General features: G+C 44.7%; 1 protein-coding gene across 1 annotated transcript in view; it reads right to left on the bottom strand.

The window, feature by feature from the left end:
- Positions 1–2,177: 2,177 nt before the first annotated feature.
- LOC120848609 (collagen alpha-3(IX) chain) overlaps positions 2,178–17,231 on the bottom strand; it is a 69,564-nt gene continuing 54,510 nt past the window's right edge. The window contains exons 31-39 of the mRNA XM_040220609.2: positions 17,126–17,161; positions 16,903–16,956; positions 16,693–16,725; positions 16,167–16,313; positions 14,360–14,414; positions 10,676–10,777; positions 6,237–6,326; positions 4,382–4,459; positions 2,178–2,394 (exon numbers count right to left, since the gene is read on the bottom strand). Coding sequence (XP_040076543.2) covers positions 2,186–2,394; positions 4,382–4,459; positions 6,237–6,326; positions 10,676–10,777; positions 14,360–14,414; positions 16,167–16,313; positions 16,693–16,725; positions 16,903–16,956; positions 17,126–17,161 — 804 coding nt within the window. The 3' untranslated portion in view covers positions 2,178–2,185. The remainder of the gene's footprint in view (positions 2,395–4,381; positions 4,460–6,236; positions 6,327–10,675; positions 10,778–14,359; positions 14,415–16,166; positions 16,314–16,692; positions 16,726–16,902; positions 16,957–17,125; positions 17,162–17,231) is intronic.

Here is a 17,231-nt window from a genome sequence, read left to right as displayed (position 1 = left end):
GACAAGCTTTTTTCAGAGTGCCTCAGATCATATCCCTTGTCACAAGTCATTGTGACTGTGACCTTCCGCTACAAATTGTCAAATGCCCCCCCAAAAAAAAATTCATGAGAGCTTAAACCGCATAATATACTTTAAACAAAGCCATAGCACAAGTCCCTTCTTTGGAGAATGGAGTGACAGGATTCATGCAGCTGTGTCTTATTAGAAGTGAATGTCCTTCAATGTTCGGCATAATCTCATCGAAAAGAAAACGGCTTTAAGTAACATTTCACCAGGAGCAAAACTTTTCCTTGTGATCTAACGCAAAAGCTTTAAACCGCAGCATAATAACGGACATCATTCCCAGTCCACATCCAGAGTAGCATTTCCATGGGCTGGTTCCAGCTTGGACGGTGTTAAGATATCCTCTTTCTTGTCCGCTTGTTTCTTTTTTCTGAAAACAAGAACGTAAAAATTAAAGGGTAACAAATGCACCATAAAGCGAAGGTTCATCTTTAGAGACTTATTCTCTTTTTATATTTCTTTTCCAGGTTTGTGCAACGCTTCCTGGATCTTACAATGCACTTGGAATAAAAGTGCATTTAAACATCTATATGAATCATTAAAAACCTGATCAAGCCCTAAGCCAAATCAATTTGGCTTAGGGCTTGATTGACGAAAATAATGTCTAAAAACATCTATAGATGTCTCCACAGACATCATTTTTGTCAATCATGTTTTTTGTTCTGTTTGTGATCAGTTGATTACTCTTAGGATCTTAAACTGCTGCTAATAAACACGTAACGTGCCTCCAAATCAATAATTCTCGCTTTAATGGGAGGTCGGTGATAAGTTCTCCCAGAGTGGTTTATAATGGGAAATGTTTCGCCAGCTAGAAAAAGTCGACTTCCTTGTAACACTTCATGAGGTGTTTTCTCATCGAGAGACACACATGATTTGTTATGCTTTAGCAACACGAGAGGTGGCGGGGGAAAGACCACATTCCTCTCTTGTTACGCTTCCAGCCCTTGTTGCTATCTGCATCTCCGAAAGATTGCCGAGCGTAGTCCCAGTAAAAACGGGTCCGACAAGTTTCTTCGAGCCCAGATCCACTGTTAAAGCGATTAGCTTTCTTAGGATCTTCAGGCCACTTTGAGGTATGTTTCTAGCCGCTGATTTTCCCAACTAAATTTAGCGGGGAAGATGACGTCACATCAAGTGACATGACCCAACTTATGCCCAAATTCAGTTTGCCCGCTAAATTTAGCGTAAAAATCGCCGCCACGTGACCTCAACACCAACCTCGTTTCCCCATTGAACTTAGCGGAGAAAATGACATCACGACTTTATGTCACGTGACATGTACACAAATTCAGTTTCCCCGCTAAGTTTAGCAAAAAAATTGGCGTCACACGATGTCACTTGACTGACCTATACAAAAATTCAGTTTACCCGCTAGCGGGAAAATTGACACGTGACCGGTCGCGGCTCTTTTAGTTATGGCTGCAACTCATCGCTTAATTTTAAACAATTGGTTGGATCTGCCGAACTTTCTGTGGACGCCGCCATTTCGGTGCTTAGTAGTGCATAGCGGGTGCCATACGGCCATCGCGTTGCGACAGCAAAGCATGCGACCTCCCGAGATTTAGACATGTCATCGGGAAGCTCCAGCGATATCCTTTCGCTCTTTCGCGGACTGTTTTGAACATTTCTGGATGGACGGAAAGCAGTTTTCTTACGGCTTCAGATAAAACGCTTCGGACAACTGGTGGCGACAATGATTTTATGCCCCAAGATGGCCGAAGAGTGCCTTAAGCCCCGATCGCGCTGCTCCTAAAAATCCTCGTACAAAAAAAAAAAAAAAATAAATAAATAAAAAAATCTGCAGACAATGTTTTGCGCGTGTTCCTTCCTCATACGACGTCACATTTTGCCGTACAAAGAGTGTCTTTTGACATGTTCGAAGAATACGTGTATCTAAAGCGCTTCGGGCGATAAGCTTGTGGCGTGCCCGTAGGTAATTCTGTCATGTGTGTCTGCAGCGACGACACCGTGTGCCCAGTTTCAGGAATTCGAATGTTGCAAGGCGTGCCGAATGTGCTGGTCCTTACGGCCGCACCATGTGTATAGAGCAAGCAGTTCGCTTATTCGGTTGCTTTATTCGTACCTTTCGGGCTCTGCGGAGGCCACGCGCTTGGGCACGTGATCACTTCCCGGGCCCCTTGTTGTTCTCCCGGACGGTGTTCATGTGCAGCATGTTGAGGATGTCGGCGCTGGCGTAGTTGCACATCTCGCAGTAGCCCGGCGGGCCCTGCACTCCCGGAGGTCCGCGAGGTCCCGGAGCTCCGAGCCTCCCTGGAGGACCCCGCTCCCCGGGTCGTCCGGGCACGCCGATTCCGGACGGCCCCGGAGATCCTAGAACGGGATTGGCACCGTGTATCCTGGACTATAGTCCACAAACTACACATGTGTAAAAGTTGAAATTGTACGCGGTGCGCACTATCTCCAAATACGGTAGCTTTATAGGACCAAACAATGTCAGAAGCCATGTAAGCATGAAATTTGTAAGTCGGTCAATCAGTAACCGTTAAACGATGTTAAAAAAAATAAAAATAAAACGGTAACCACGCTGTCAGGGATTAACCCCAGTCACCGCCGTGGAGGCTGAGTGTGCTGTTAACTCTACGGACCCAGCACGCAGGAACGGGAAGAGCAGAGGCAAGTGGTGTGAGAAGGCGCGCGGAGCAAAGATGGGTAGAAAGGGCAAAAAAGACAGGAAAACAAACTGCTCGGTAAAAAAAAAAAAAAAAATAGCGCGGAACCAGGGGCACAAACAGGTGGTGTAGAAAGAGTGCGCGGAACGAGGAGGACAGTGCAAAGCGTGGGAAGGCGAGCTTCCCCTCTCTTGGTGATCCAGAAAGTTCAGCGCAAAGGCTTTGTATATCCGGGTGGTGCTGAAGGGAAGCGCGCTCAGTGTCGCTAAGTGACAACGGTGTAACGTAATCTGGTTCCATACAAACCCTGCCCTAGTCACCACCTGAAGTAAGAACACCACCCCCAGGCACTGAAGGACTAAGGGGTCATCTTGCACCACAAGAACAAAGAGCTTCACCTACCCTATGAAGCTACCACATTTAAATGTGTTTGGCACAATAACCAAACCTGCAGTCAACTTGCTTGACACAAAATGTGTTTCATCAGCTTATTTGCATGGTTCCGTAACGCTTGGCTGTAACAGCCGGCTGGAACGAAAAACTGAAACTGAAAAGAGTTATGTCCATACATAAGGAACCTTTAAGAAGACTTCACTCCCCGGCACTGTTTGAACTCCCCACCGTGAGATTGTGAGCCAAGAAAATTGTGTTGCTTGTATGTTTAGACAGCCTTGATGCAAGTACTATGCCTCAACGGGTGACAGGTCTTTAGCTGCAGATGAGAAATTTAGCCAGTGCAGTACACCGCTAACCTCGGGTCTTTAACGTGCATCACGCAGTAGTGATTACGCAAACGCGTGCCGGTACGAAGCTCATCCAAATCGAAATGTGCAGAGGGTGGGTATCGAACCCAGGAGGTTCCGCAGTGCAAGCTTTCGCTTTACGCTCCGAGCTGAGACGCGTTATCCCAATCGCCTACCTATCCTCTTTCAGAGCCAAGTGCTCTGCCGACTGAGCTATCCTGGGCCGGTGTCTGCTAGCACGCAAAAGCGAATCCATTTCCGCGGCGCGCATAGGCGCAGTCGCGCGCGCCTCCCAGCCGCGTGCGATTAAAACGATATGCGATTAGAAAAATCCCAATTTATCCCAGCCAAAAAATATTTTCATGGTCCCTTTAAGTACTGATTTTCGTGCTTCTTAAGACTTTGCAGGTAAAAATCGATGCCAATATTTTTTTTTTAAAGGTATTTTGAGCCTGATTAGGTGTTCGAGAAAGAATCCACATAGGAGATTCGTAGTACCGAGTGTTTTGAATTTGAGCAAAAGCTGCGGCCTGCAAAATGCCGAATATTTCACTTATTGTTCTAAAACGCGTACAGCGATAAGTAGATGTTATTCTTTCCATCGACTAGCATTACTTTCTTTTCATGTCCTGTAAAGAATGTAGCTATTTAACTAACCTAGTCTAAAAAAAAGCACTTTCGAGTAATAAGATCAAAACGATATTGATATTAGATTGTTAGGATCGTCTGTGGCGATTCAGAAAACGTTTCAAAACCTGGCAGGTCCCATTCGTCAATCCGCCTGAAAATTTCGGTAACATTTGTAAATATATCCATTTGATTCACTTCGACATCGCGAAATGGTGCTAACTGCTCTTCATTCCTATTGAGAAAAGTAAGCACTGGTACCCATCAAGTAATATCACCTTATATTCGGGTACATATCGCTGTGTGCACGTCTCTTACCCGGGGATCCATGAGGTCCTATGGGTCCTTCCATTCCGATTCCCTCGGGGCCACGATCACCTTTGTCACCCTTTTCACCTGCGGTGTGTACGGAATGAGGGAAATCGTTAGTAGATCACATCTCTGGTGATCACTAAATGCCGGAAAAATCGAGTGTTTTTTCCATCAGTCTAAGTGACGACTCTCTCGTCACATGCATGCAGAAAGCAAATATGTATGTATCTGTCTCAGGGGGTCGTGGTCAGTCAAACCGCCTGTATTCCAAAAAGTACTGAACGTAAAGCCGGGGTCGTACTGCTTGTACATCATACAAAATACAGTCTGCACAAACAGATTCGAACGCGAGTCACCGCGATAGCCGTGCTTCGAATGCCGCATGGCAATGAGTTCAAGGGGAAAGCTTGGCACGCGGCATTCGAACCAGGGACATTGCGGTGACTTGTGCTTGCAAACTGTTTGGATATGTATACGAGCAGGGTGACCCCGGCTTTAATGATCGGTTATCGGCGTTAAAATGAAACACAGCCAGCGTGCTCGAAGTTTGAGAACAGTTCAAACTATTATCTTTTTGCTTTTAGATTACCGTTTTTTTCCTTATTATTTTCGTAAAGAGGAAAGAATGCCAGCATCAGTTGCGTCTTGCATCGTTCTTCCTCTTGTATTCACAAGACAAAAAACGACATTACGAAGAAACCAACAGATGAAACAGTTGAGTAACGCTTTCAAACTGACCACTATCTCTGCGTGTACTGTTTGCCTTTCCCCCCCTAAATTGATTCGATTGTGGTTTCCCCTCTTAAATATATTAAACTGTGGATGTTTCGAGTGGCTAAGTTGAGAACTATTACCCATGGGGACAACAACAATATGAATTAAGACGGCTAGTTGGGCTAGTTTGCTGTTCATCCTTAAAGTTAGACGCCAAAAACAATGAAGACACAAGAAGAGATGCAGACTGGACGAGGCGTTCACTCTGCATCTCTTTTTCTGTTCTCGTTGTCCAGTCTGCATCTCTTCTTGTGTCCTCGTTGTTTTTGGCGTCTAACTTTAGGAACAATATGAATTGTTTGCTCATGACTCTGACGCCAAGCTGGACCGGGGGCTCCTATTCAATCAATAGAGAGTTTTAGTCGATCGTCCCGATGACTCCGATTACGATACCCGGTACTCCAACGCCGCCTTTGCCCACGCATCGTATCGTTATCGGGGGTATCGGAACGATCTACTAAAACTCTCTAATGAAACACCGACTGGGCACGAGTCCCATTTGAACGCCGATGCTCTAATCGTGTTCAACTCAAGAAGCTCTGTGGAGCTTCTGAGTTAAACCGGGCTCTGTGGAAAAGAGGCTGGTCAAAGCGCCCTCTATGCGCAAACTCAACTCTTAGACCTGACTCCACTGCGGTGGCGCTGCCGTCTGCCTGCGCATGCGCAGAAGCTTCATTTCACGGGACTCTGGTTCCTGCGCACACGCGGTGTCCACACCTGGTGTGGGCAAACGCGTGTGTACGTTTGTAGACAGGTTGTGAAGACTCATGCCACAAAGACTTTGATCTCTCCCTTTAAACTCCTCTATTGACGAGAAGATCGTACCGTACACACCAAAGCCTTTGGTGTGTATGGTACGATCTCCTCGTTAATAGAGAAGTTTAAAGAGAGAGGTCAAAGTCTTTGTGGCATGAGTCTTCACAACCTGTTTTTTTTTTTTTTTTCTCACATGTGTAGCAATAAAAATAATGACCCATGCGCTTCCGAAATTTACTAGGTCCATTGCTGCCACCAGTCGTGTTTCGTGCTTTGTTGCTTCACCTCATGGCTGGCGTGAAATCGTGACGCTGGATTTTCGAAAACTTACCAGTTGGCCCGGACTGTCCCTGTGGTCCAGGCAGTCCTGGAAGTCCCATGAAACCTCGTTCTCCAGGAAGTCCTGGTGTTCCGGGGTCCCCTGAGGTAATTATCATATAAATTACTATTAATAGAAACACGCGACGATTAAGCAAGCTGCTTTTAAAAGAATAGTGTTCGAGATGTTGGTGACAGCACTTCAGTACCATAGTTTATACACCTATAGTGTTCTACCACATAAATTAGAAGTGGATTTTTTTAGTGATAAAGGAGGAGACTTGAAGCAAGGACAAAATGGGGTAACTTACTCAATGCCTGGTACAAACCACGCATAGATCGATATAAAAAGAATTCCAATGACTATTCATAAGAAGACAAGACTGCTCAGATGAAACGGAAGATGATGTTACAATAAGCAAGGAACATCCCCAAGAAGAACAGTGCTGAAAAAAAAAAGAAGATAAAAGAAAACCCCGTAAGAGTGAAATAGTTGGGTCTTTCAACACGCGACGAAGTATTCTTGATAGGCCGACTGATTACTTCACTCTTTAAGTCCCCACCACAACCGGGTGTTTTATTGAAAAGCAAAAAATAAAAGGATTTAACCATTGACCTTATAAAGTCACCATAATTTCAGCAAACCCTCTAACCTACCTCGCCGTAAGAGGTTCATCAAGAGACAGTAACAAAATATTTCACTGGACATTTCGGCGACCAGTTTCGCAGGTACACTTTCCGCGCGAGGTGACATGCAAAAATGCCAAAAGCAAAGCGACGACGCTTGATATCAACCTAGCATGCAACAAAAAAAAAATATTTTTTTTTTTGAACCCATCTATTATGTGAACAAGAGGAAAGCGAAAGGACACACACAGACGTCTCCACCATTTTCGAAATTCGCGGTTCCAGAGTTTTTTGGGGCACGAAAACTTGCTCGCGTTCCACGAACTCACGAGCGACCATGACAGGTCTTCACGCTATGCGGGGGGAAACTGAGGGAGAGGAGGAGACAAGAGAACACGGTGACGTCAGAACACCGTGTTCTGATTGGGAGGATGAGGGGGAGGGGGGGGGGGGGGGGCGGACGCCAAGTTCGCCTCTACCCGGCGTCTTCCGACGAGAGGTCGGCGCGTCGACGTCCACCTCACGTTCTCATCTTCTCCCATGCCGACGTTAGTATATTATGCACCCGCATACACATAACAGCAACCTTCGAAACCGGTGATTTACGAAAATGGTAAATTTCCTGTCTATCATAAGGGCCTGTGCCATTCGTTTCCGGGAACTATGATGCCTTTTCTTTCTTTTCCTTTGTTGCATTTTTGAAGCGACTTACCTGGGATGCCCTGTCGTCCCGGTTTGCCCGGCGGTCCCGGTCGGGATTTCCCGGGGACGCCTCTGGGACCTCGGAGGCCGGCCGTTAGCTTGTGCATATTCTCTGTGGTCCATGGGTCCTTCTCACTCACCCAGTCAGATAATACAAGTGTCTCCTCTACTATAGTCACTCCGCTCTCTTTCCTCGGGTGGACGAATGCATGTTTGAATAATTTGTGGATGATTGTGATATGGAAACCAATCCCGCTAATGGGCTCATTCGGTTTACCTGCACCTGCTGTACCAGCCGCACTCTGCGTACACCATTCGATGTACGAGTGCAGCGCCTCAAAACATGTCCGGAAGTACATGGCACTGCACTTTTCTGCACCGCGCTACGCTTACCTGCACCGGTGAACACTCTCTTTGTCCAATATAATGCACCACAAAACTTCAATTCGACGTATACAGAGCGCTATAGTCGAACAGACGGCCCCAAATTTTACGAGGGGCTTGATAACGGTGCGATATGACTTCTTAAATAGCTAAAGTACGTATCAAAGACCACATAAATAAGACACCAAGTTTTTGCAGTAGGGTCAAGAAAACTCAGATTACTTTTTTTTTTTTTTGTAGTCAGTAAAACATACATTAGCTATTTTAATAAGCTGTAAAACACGGCTATCAAGCCCCTCCTAAAATTTGGGGCCGTCTGTTCGACTATAGCGCTCTGTATACGTCGAATTGAAGTGTTGTGGTGCATTGTATTGGACAAAGGGTGTAACGATACACCCTTTTACACCTTTTTTTTTATAGTGCAGGTTGATGCGGGTAAATCAGATGAGCCCAGGGTATACGTTTTTCCAGTGCTTACGAGCCAGGTGAAAAAAGAAAAATGCCGAGTCACCATGGGTTGTGAAGGCATGCGCGACGTCAAATATTCTGCAGAACAGAGCTAGCGCAAATATCCAGAACGTTTTCCACAAGCCCAGTAGACCGATGGCAGCGCGCAAAAATGGAATTATTGGAACAGTCAATACACCTCCCAGAGGTTCTCAACGTATGATAAACGCTGAACGATACATTTGGCGGTTCAGTCGTTTCCGGCGCCGGCAGTCCGACGTTTATGGCTGCCGGCGCCGGTTACAAATTGTTTAGAATACCATTTTGTTTTTCTTCGCTTTGATTCTTGAATCAGACAGTGATTTAAGTTTCTTTTTGAAATGCCTAAGGGTTTTATTATACGAAGGCCCGTTGTTTAAATGGCAAGTTTTACGCGCCGTTCATGCAACACCCTTTTAGGAAAAAAATTGCTTTAGATATTTAGGTATATATTCTGGATAACAGGACGGGTTAAAATGCGTATTCAGAGTTTTAGGCGTGTTTTTAATCATGTTCCATGTTGTGAAATAGTCAAAGGTGAGATTAGGTGTCAAAAAAGTGGACTCAATGTATGCGCATTTTGTAGCTATAAAATACCTAGGCTACAAGGCAGTTGCATAGTCAGGACTATTTTTCTAAGATGGCTGGGATGTTCATGACTTCTGGTGCGGAGGGGGTCAAAATGCATGTGTGTATTATACTGTTGGCTAAAAAATATGAAAAAGTGTAGCTGCCAGTATTTTGCGATATACCTTAGCAAAAGAAACATTCATTTCCTTTAAACTTATTCTGAGTTTAAAATCACGCTATATTGTTTTTTTTTTTTTGTTTCAATTTTGTGACATGATATTACTAGCCTAAATATACAAAAATAATGATAAAATATTGTTGATGCAGTTTAATGGCTCATTAATACGTGAGACGTGTACTTTATTCTACTCCAGCAAGCAATGTAGACACTACTTAACTCCCTGCAGAAGTAATCCCGTAAAAATACTCCATTTGGGGAGTAGTTAGACTTCCCTACTCCTAAAACTGTGCGTTTCATGTTGTCTCCTAATATAGGGAAAGGTAAAAACTACTTCCAGATTGAAGTAGCTCTATAAGCACTCTTGACCTAACGAAAAAGTTAATATTGGTCACATTCGATAGTCCAATCGAAGATCAGTATACCGACAGGCGAAGTTCATTAAAAAGCTAATGTGAAGTTCTTTTTTGTGCGACGAAAGAGCGTTGGCTTTGAAAATAATGTAGTAAATATATGGTGTGCCAGTGCACTAAGCATAATAAACAAAAATATGTCTCTGATGACAAACACTGACCCGAAGACAAGAAAGCGCTTGTCAAGTCTTCTATTTTGTCTTTGTCTATCGGGCTATTTTTATATTGTTTCATAAGTAGAAATGATGCGTAAAAGAGGAGATTACTCACCTTTAGATCGTCTTCAGCTGAATCGTTTGACCCACGTGAACTTTATATGCTACGTGGGAAAGCAATACCCATGCAGTTTTAAGCGGGGCAAGCGGGCATACACTTACCTGAAGCATTTCGTTCCAGTTCCCATTTCTAACTACAAAAAATAACCATTCGAACGCAGCCTCCAATTAGTAGCAAGTACTAGTGACGTCACAGACAGGCATCATCAAGGCACCATAGCTGATATTTATCTCTGGCCCGTCAATCTTTCTGGCCCCATTTGAATACTCGCAAAAAAGTCAATCTCAATCAGAAAAAGGGCGGGTCAAATCTTGATTTAGATCAACGTGGCAGTACAGGCGAGTTGGTTCATGATTACAGCTGGTAGCAGCGCGCAAAAACACAAGAAGAAAGGAAGGGCAAAGGACAAAAGCGTGGAGGTGTCGGCGTGACAACTGGCCCAGATGTCACGCCGACACCTCGACGCTTCCTGATGCGACTTTCGACGCTCGTCGCTGCTTTCTCGGCTCTCGTTCTTTCTTTTGTTTCCGGCACAACTTCGTCGACTGAACCTTTATTTTCAGTTTTTCGCTCGCCGGTCCTTTTCCATCTGCGACAATGTGAAGCGGCACGCTGACTTAACGCCGATACAGCGCGAAGTCGCAGTTATAGTGCTAAGCAGTAGGGCAAACCGGCCTTCAGGGTGTAAACATTTGATTTTTTTCATAAACTTTTTACATCGAAATGTTTCGTCTTTCTATTTCCAATAAACATTTTAGTTACCTCGAACAAGCAAACATCCGATTTATGGCTACATCATGGCGTCTTGGAAGTTACCTGGTGAGCCCTGGGGCCCCGGTGGTCCAGCCCTCCCTGGCTTTCCTCTTCCTGGGAGACCGGCAGGGCCACGGAGCTTGGCCGTCAGCTCGGCCAGTTGTTCTGGGAAGTTCGGGAAAGAAGGACGAAAAGAGCGGAGTGCCGGGGGACTGCCCACCACTTACTTTTGGACGACAGCGTGTCCCACAGGTTTACTTCATTCACTGTGGGTAGTGTGTCACTCTACAATCTTAGAAGTTGTATGCTTCGTCGAGATGCACTCGGAAGAGGGCATTCAAAGGACGCCATATTGTTGGGATAACTTGAAGCCAGACTTTCTTTCGAAAGTCTGGCTTCAAGGACTGTGCTTCCGCAGTGCTTTGGTTGCGCGTGCACGCTCGAGGGTCACGAAACGCCGAAGCGCTACCGAAGGTAGGGAGGTCCCGCTGGAGGTGAGAGAACCGAAAGATATTTCTGCCATTCTAACCGTGCCAGTGACTATGGCCCCCTTTTTATCTTCTGCCAAGAACAAATACATTGACTGGGAAGAACCCACGATTACGCACCCAATCAAGACCGTTGTTCTTGGCAGACAATAAACAGGAGCTAGTTTCCCAGAATTCGCTACGAACAAGGCCCAAGAGTATGGTGTTCCGTGAATACTAGTCTTTGCCAATAATCCCAAGCAGCACAGATCTGGCCAATCATTCGCCGATGGCTGGCAATGGTTCTTTGGCCAGTAGCCAGACAGTGCATTGGCCAATGACTGTCCTTTCTCTGGCCATCGGCCAAGCATTAGCTGATGAAGAGCCACTCCTTGGACATTGACCAAAAGATCATCGCCAGCCATTGGCCAATGCTTGGCCAAAATCCGTGCTGCTTGAGATCGTTCTATAATCGGACTAGCAAAGGAGAAGGGCGAGTATGTTATCACGCAGTCTCGTGGCCAAAAATGTCCGACTATTTTGCCATTAAGCCCGCAATGTCAGTAGAGCCTACACCACATATAGAAAAATAAAAGTCAGTTCATTAGCATCTATACTTCATCACGGTGAATTTGAGCAGAGACGATGGACACGAGTACCGTGTCAGCGCTCGGCTGGTCCACCGTGTCCAATGAATGCGTCGAAGGACGTAAAACGTCGGACTCTGGCCCAATAGCTGAGTAGGCGCAATTCAAGTGTGATGATGTCAGGTGGAGAAAAAGGAGGATGTTTACAGGCTCTGATTATTCTAGGTGATGTTGCATGGCGCCTGTCGTCCTTTCTGATCGTTTGAACCGATCAAAGAAAGTCCAATGATTGGTGTTCGGACTGAACAGGGCTGCAGAATGCAGTCAGCGATATCTGACAGTGTAATAAATCTCCGTGCGTCTGTCTTTTTTTTTCTTCTTTTTTTGCTGTAGCGCCGGCAGCAGCGCCACAGCAGTGCAGTGATGTCAGAGGGCTAAGTTAGTATATGTAGAATCTGCTTGTTTTTTTTGTTTTTTTTTTTGAGTGCAGGGTGCTTTTTGGAGTTTTTGGATGTTGATTGTCGGTTTTACTTTATGTTTAATGTCGTCGGTGTTCATAGCGCTGCGTATTAAATGTACGATGAGGCTGAAATATGTGGATCGCTTGACGGAAATGCACGCTTCCGTTTGAGTATAGAAACGCAAAATGTGCGACACCCTGATCGTTAGAGCGCATTGAACAATTTAGTATATATTTGTTTTTATTTTGCATTTTATACGGTTTGTTCAGAATTGATTTTAGAAGTCATTGGTTAAGAATTGTCATTTAGAAGTACAAGACAAAGCGTTCACTTACGCATTTAAATTTTTTTTAAATTTTCTTTGCGGCATGGAAATTTTAAACATGCATGTACTGCAATAATTATATAATAACAAAACTCTTAAAGCAACACCATCGTTTTAGTCATGCTCTCACATAAGCAGTTAATGGCATGTTTATAAGAACCTACGCAACTCGACTAAAACTAGGTCTTAAAATATATAGCGGTAATGATATGCATTTGGTATGGGTTCTCCCACAACTTTTTTTTTAGAAAAGGAAAGAAAGCACGACTTAATGACGAAATGAAAGAAATAGGCTTAAAAAGGTTAATGTACAACATCGTATTTAATAATTATTCATTCGCTTTACCTTTCCCGAAGATATAATACACTATGCAAGGCAATTAAACACTGACTACCCAATTACCACCACCCCAAATAAAAGAATTAGTTGATTAGAAAACATACCAGCATATTGACATTAATTGCTTAATGAATAAATAAGCCATACTTTTTAATTGGTTTCGCATAAAAAAGTAGTCAGAAAACCAAGTGCTTTATAGTTTGTGACAGGTCAAGTACGAAGTGGGAGCTCCTCTCACTTCGTTCTTGATCGGTCACAGGCTATGGGAACCTTCACTTTACAGCACTTAAGACATATCTTCGCTTAGATCGCTCGTTTTAGCACTTTGTTCCCCAGTTTCTACACAACTCACACCTCCATATTACGATCACTTTTGTTTAAAAATATACTCACAAAACAAAAACGTGTTACGTTAGCAGACAAAATGCTCATGCGAGAAAATATCTATTTCTCAAATTGTATTACGTAAAGCAAGAGTGTTAGTTTAATTATGTATACATCAACATGAGAGCTCAGTTTCTGTAAAATCCCGTAAGGACGCCCACCCAAAATGAAGAGATAAATGGCGAAAACCATGGGGAGGACTATCTTTGGGGATGCCACAGCAAAACTTCATCAAAAATTAATGATAAGCGCCGGGCACCCGCTACAAACCACGTGACGCGGGAACTGATACCGCAGATCGCGGACACGGCAAATTCGCGTTTCACGATGCGATAAACACGCGGGATTCGCTACAAACTCCTGTGTCACGGGAAAGGATGCCGCAAGTGGCCGACGCAGCAGATTAGCGTTTCACGGTGCGAAGGACTCGCGGAAATCCGCTAAGAACTCGCATCTCACGGGAACGGATTCCGCAGATCGGGGACGCAGCAGATTCAAGTTTCATGGTGCATGCAATTAAGACGCGGGAACCCGCTGCAATCTTGCCCGCCACGAAAACCGATATCGCGCGCGCAGATAGCGGACAAAAACACGGGAATACGCTACAGACTCGCGTGTCACATAAACGAATACCACAGATCGCGGACGCAACAGAATCGCATGTCACGAAGCAATATACACGCGGGAACAACTCGCGCGTTTGCTTACACCTAAAAATCGATATCGCGCGTGCAGATCGCGGAAAAAAAAATAAAAAAAAAATAAACACGGGAATTTGCTCACGAACTCGAGAATGGAGACCGCAAATCGGGAACGCAGCAGGTTCACATTTCAATATGCAATATACACGCAGGAACAACTAGCGTGTTACGCGAGCCGATATGGCACGCACATCGGTGACAAAAACGCGGGAAAACGCTATGAACTCGCTTCGCTTTTCGGACACACCGGTATACCGCCGATCGCGCCGTTGATGCGGGATTGCCGTCGGACGTCGCTTGACGTCCACCGGGAATCGGGGGGTGGGCGATGTTTCGGAATATTTATGTTCCGATATTCAGCCACAATAAAAACGGGATGGGCGATCTCTCGGGGGAGGGCGCCCTTACGGGATTTTACTACTATTTTCTCAGCTTTTAATATCGGTACACGTCAGTAACGTGAAATATTTGAAGCGACTTACCACGGAGCACGGTGGAGCACACTTCTCGCATCTCCTCTTCGGTAAAACCACGACCCTTTTAAAATCCACCAAGGAAAGAAAAACGTAAAATGTAGTTACGTTTATGGAATCCCCAACATTGCCATCTTATATGTGACACATCATATACGCATCATATATGTACCATGACGTGTCTCACCACCGAACTTCTGTGTTCAAATTTTTCAGAATCAAAAATAGATGCCGCATGATTTATACTTTAATACCTTTTTCTGATCAACGCCAATATCGTGTCCTCTGCATCCGTCCTCCAATCTAGTGCAGAACCGAATTTTTTTTCCCATAAGTTTTTAATAAACTGGCAACACAATCAGGCTCTCTCTTATGTCAACTCTTAAATCTTTCTCCATATCACACCCGCACCGTCGGAACTGAGAAGGAAACAAATTGTCGGTATTATTCTGCGGCTCTAAAGTTGACTCAATCTCAGTTTACGACAGCTCAAAGTAAGGTGTTTGACGAAGTCTTGTCGGTTCTTCGTCGGCTTAGCCAGAATTAGTGTTACCCAAAGTCAATCTAAATGCTGTGCGGGCACAAGATAACCGAATCTTGCTGCTTTAGCAAACACGTAGTTCCATTTCAATAGAGAGTACGAAAACCGTCAAGTATTTCTGGTTTATTATGTTTAACCCTACCCCACTCAAAAAAAAAAACAGCAACAACAATTACAACAACTAGACATTAAAAACAAACGACCATGTTACTAAATAGACTGCAGGTAAGCAAAGGGCTACGTACTATCACGATCAATATGAGTATGAATGCCGCTCCGCGTGACTCACCGTACTACCAGAGCCCCTTGTTGAATTCTCAGTGGGAATAAAGATACTTTGCGGACGAGACGTATCGCCTCCAACGATCGTTGTACCACCCTGCCCATCCGGATCGTCTGCTAGCGAAGAACGGTCCGCAGAACCGTGAAACAGTTCACCACTTGCTGAGAGCTTCTTTTCGCTAACAGTGTGAGATTCTGTGAGAGTAACTTTTTTATTATTATTCGCTTCAGGTGCCTTTTGCGAGGACAAAGGGCCGCAAAAGGCGTTGTCAGAAGCAACAAGTTATTGCGGTGCAAGAGTAGGCAATATCTTTCGTTTCCTGAAGTTGTAAAAGCAATGCATGACACAGCATAAATCAATCGCGAACTTAATCGCTGAAGTTCAATGTCGCTTTGAATTTGTTTTCACGCGATAATCGTTCCACTACAACGGTGGAGGGAACGTTCTAAGCATGCAGACGATCTGGAAGTGAAGGGAGGCGCAAAGAACGCAGATTGTTACTGGTCTTGACCACATCATGCAACCACGCTTCGCGGAGCATTCTACAGGGGACACGCAGTACCGCGTGCCACGCAGAGCGGTGTTCACACGCATATTGATTGTAATAGTACACATAAAAAGTCTGAAACACAGCTAGAAACCTGTTTCACTTGAAAAGTGCGTAATAGAGAATGCCACAGAGACACAGAACATTTCAAAAGAAAGAAGGAAAGCAATATCCCTCTAGGATTGGTGTGGAAAGAGGGTGTTTGCTTTTCTACTTTCTTTTGCGACGTTCTGTCTCTTTAGTTGCATTTCACATTTAAGCACCTTGCAAGTGAAATAAATGTTCAGCCAAGCTTCTTTTTGTGTGTGTCGTCTTCTGCCCCCTTGAAGTCTCGGGGTAACGTTAAGTCTAAAGTTACTCCGCGTTGCACGAAAATATGTAGCTATTTAAATCAGCCGTCCACTATAACTCTAAGCTCTTGAGTAACCCGGAGCCAGAATCTTACCGGTGGTCCTGGCAGTCCTGGCATGCCTGGTTGTCCTCTGGTACCGGGTGTCCCTGGTACGCCGGGAGACCCCAAGGGACCTGGCATGCCCAGTTGTCCCGGAGATCCTGGTGGTCCCCTGTCCCCGCGGGCCCCCCTCTCCCCGGGCTGCGATTGGCCGTCCATGATGACGTCACAGCATGGTAACATCGTGAGGTTGTGCACCCCGTGTTTTCAAGCGTCAGGTTTTTTGAAAAATAGGACGAATATTTGTGGTCAAATAGTACAAATGCGACTGGATAAGAACGTGCCATGGCTGATATGTTTCGTTATTAGAAAAAAAAATCGAGTCCATTTATCGCGCAATGCACTTATGTATATCTTGTAGACAAAGGTACCCGATCACTTCATGAAATGAGGTGTTTTCACAACGGCACTGATAGAAAAAGGATTTACCTAATCATTAAATACTTATGCGTGTTTATATAAAAAGAGACTCGATTTAATTTGTCATATTCGAAGGGTTGTAGAAAGACACATAGCATACCAGTCCGGGGGGTCCCATAGCTCCAGTTGCTCCCTGAAAACAAAATGGTGTAAGTCTTAGGGGTTCAAGAACGCGTATATATCCCATCTTCCCGGGGACTTTATGGAAATGTGCACATTAATTAAGGAAACAAATATTAAAAGGACGAAGAAAACAAGTGCAAAAGTTGCGTCTACGACAAATTAAAAGAATAAAATGTTTTCTACTCACTGTTCTGCTATGACCCACGTGGTACTCCTCCTTTGTCTGGTAAACACATTCTCCCTGGAGAGGTTCAAAGGCACGGAGTCGTCATTGATTTAATCGCGAATTACGCACAAATAATGGACTCGTAAAATAGCTTAGCGATGAAATCATGGAAATGCTTTCTAGGGCGCAATCTCAAGAGTTTGCTTAATAACGAAACTGCGTCTTTATTCGGAACGAAACCAACCTTTTCGCCTGGCAGACCGCGAGATCCCTCGGTTCCCTGAAGCAAACAAACAAACAAGCAAATGTTGACGTTACCCCTCCTTCAAACCCATAAGGGCGACTGTCCC

The sequence above is a fragment of the Ixodes scapularis genome, unplaced genomic scaffold (assembly GCF_016920785.2).
Source record: "Ixodes scapularis isolate PalLabHiFi unplaced genomic scaffold, ASM1692078v2 PGA_scaffold8__174_contigs__length_109621045, whole genome shotgun sequence".
Taxonomy (NCBI): domain Eukaryota; kingdom Metazoa; phylum Arthropoda; class Arachnida; order Ixodida; family Ixodidae; genus Ixodes; species Ixodes scapularis.
This window is presented reverse-complemented; position numbering and strand designations above follow the sequence as displayed.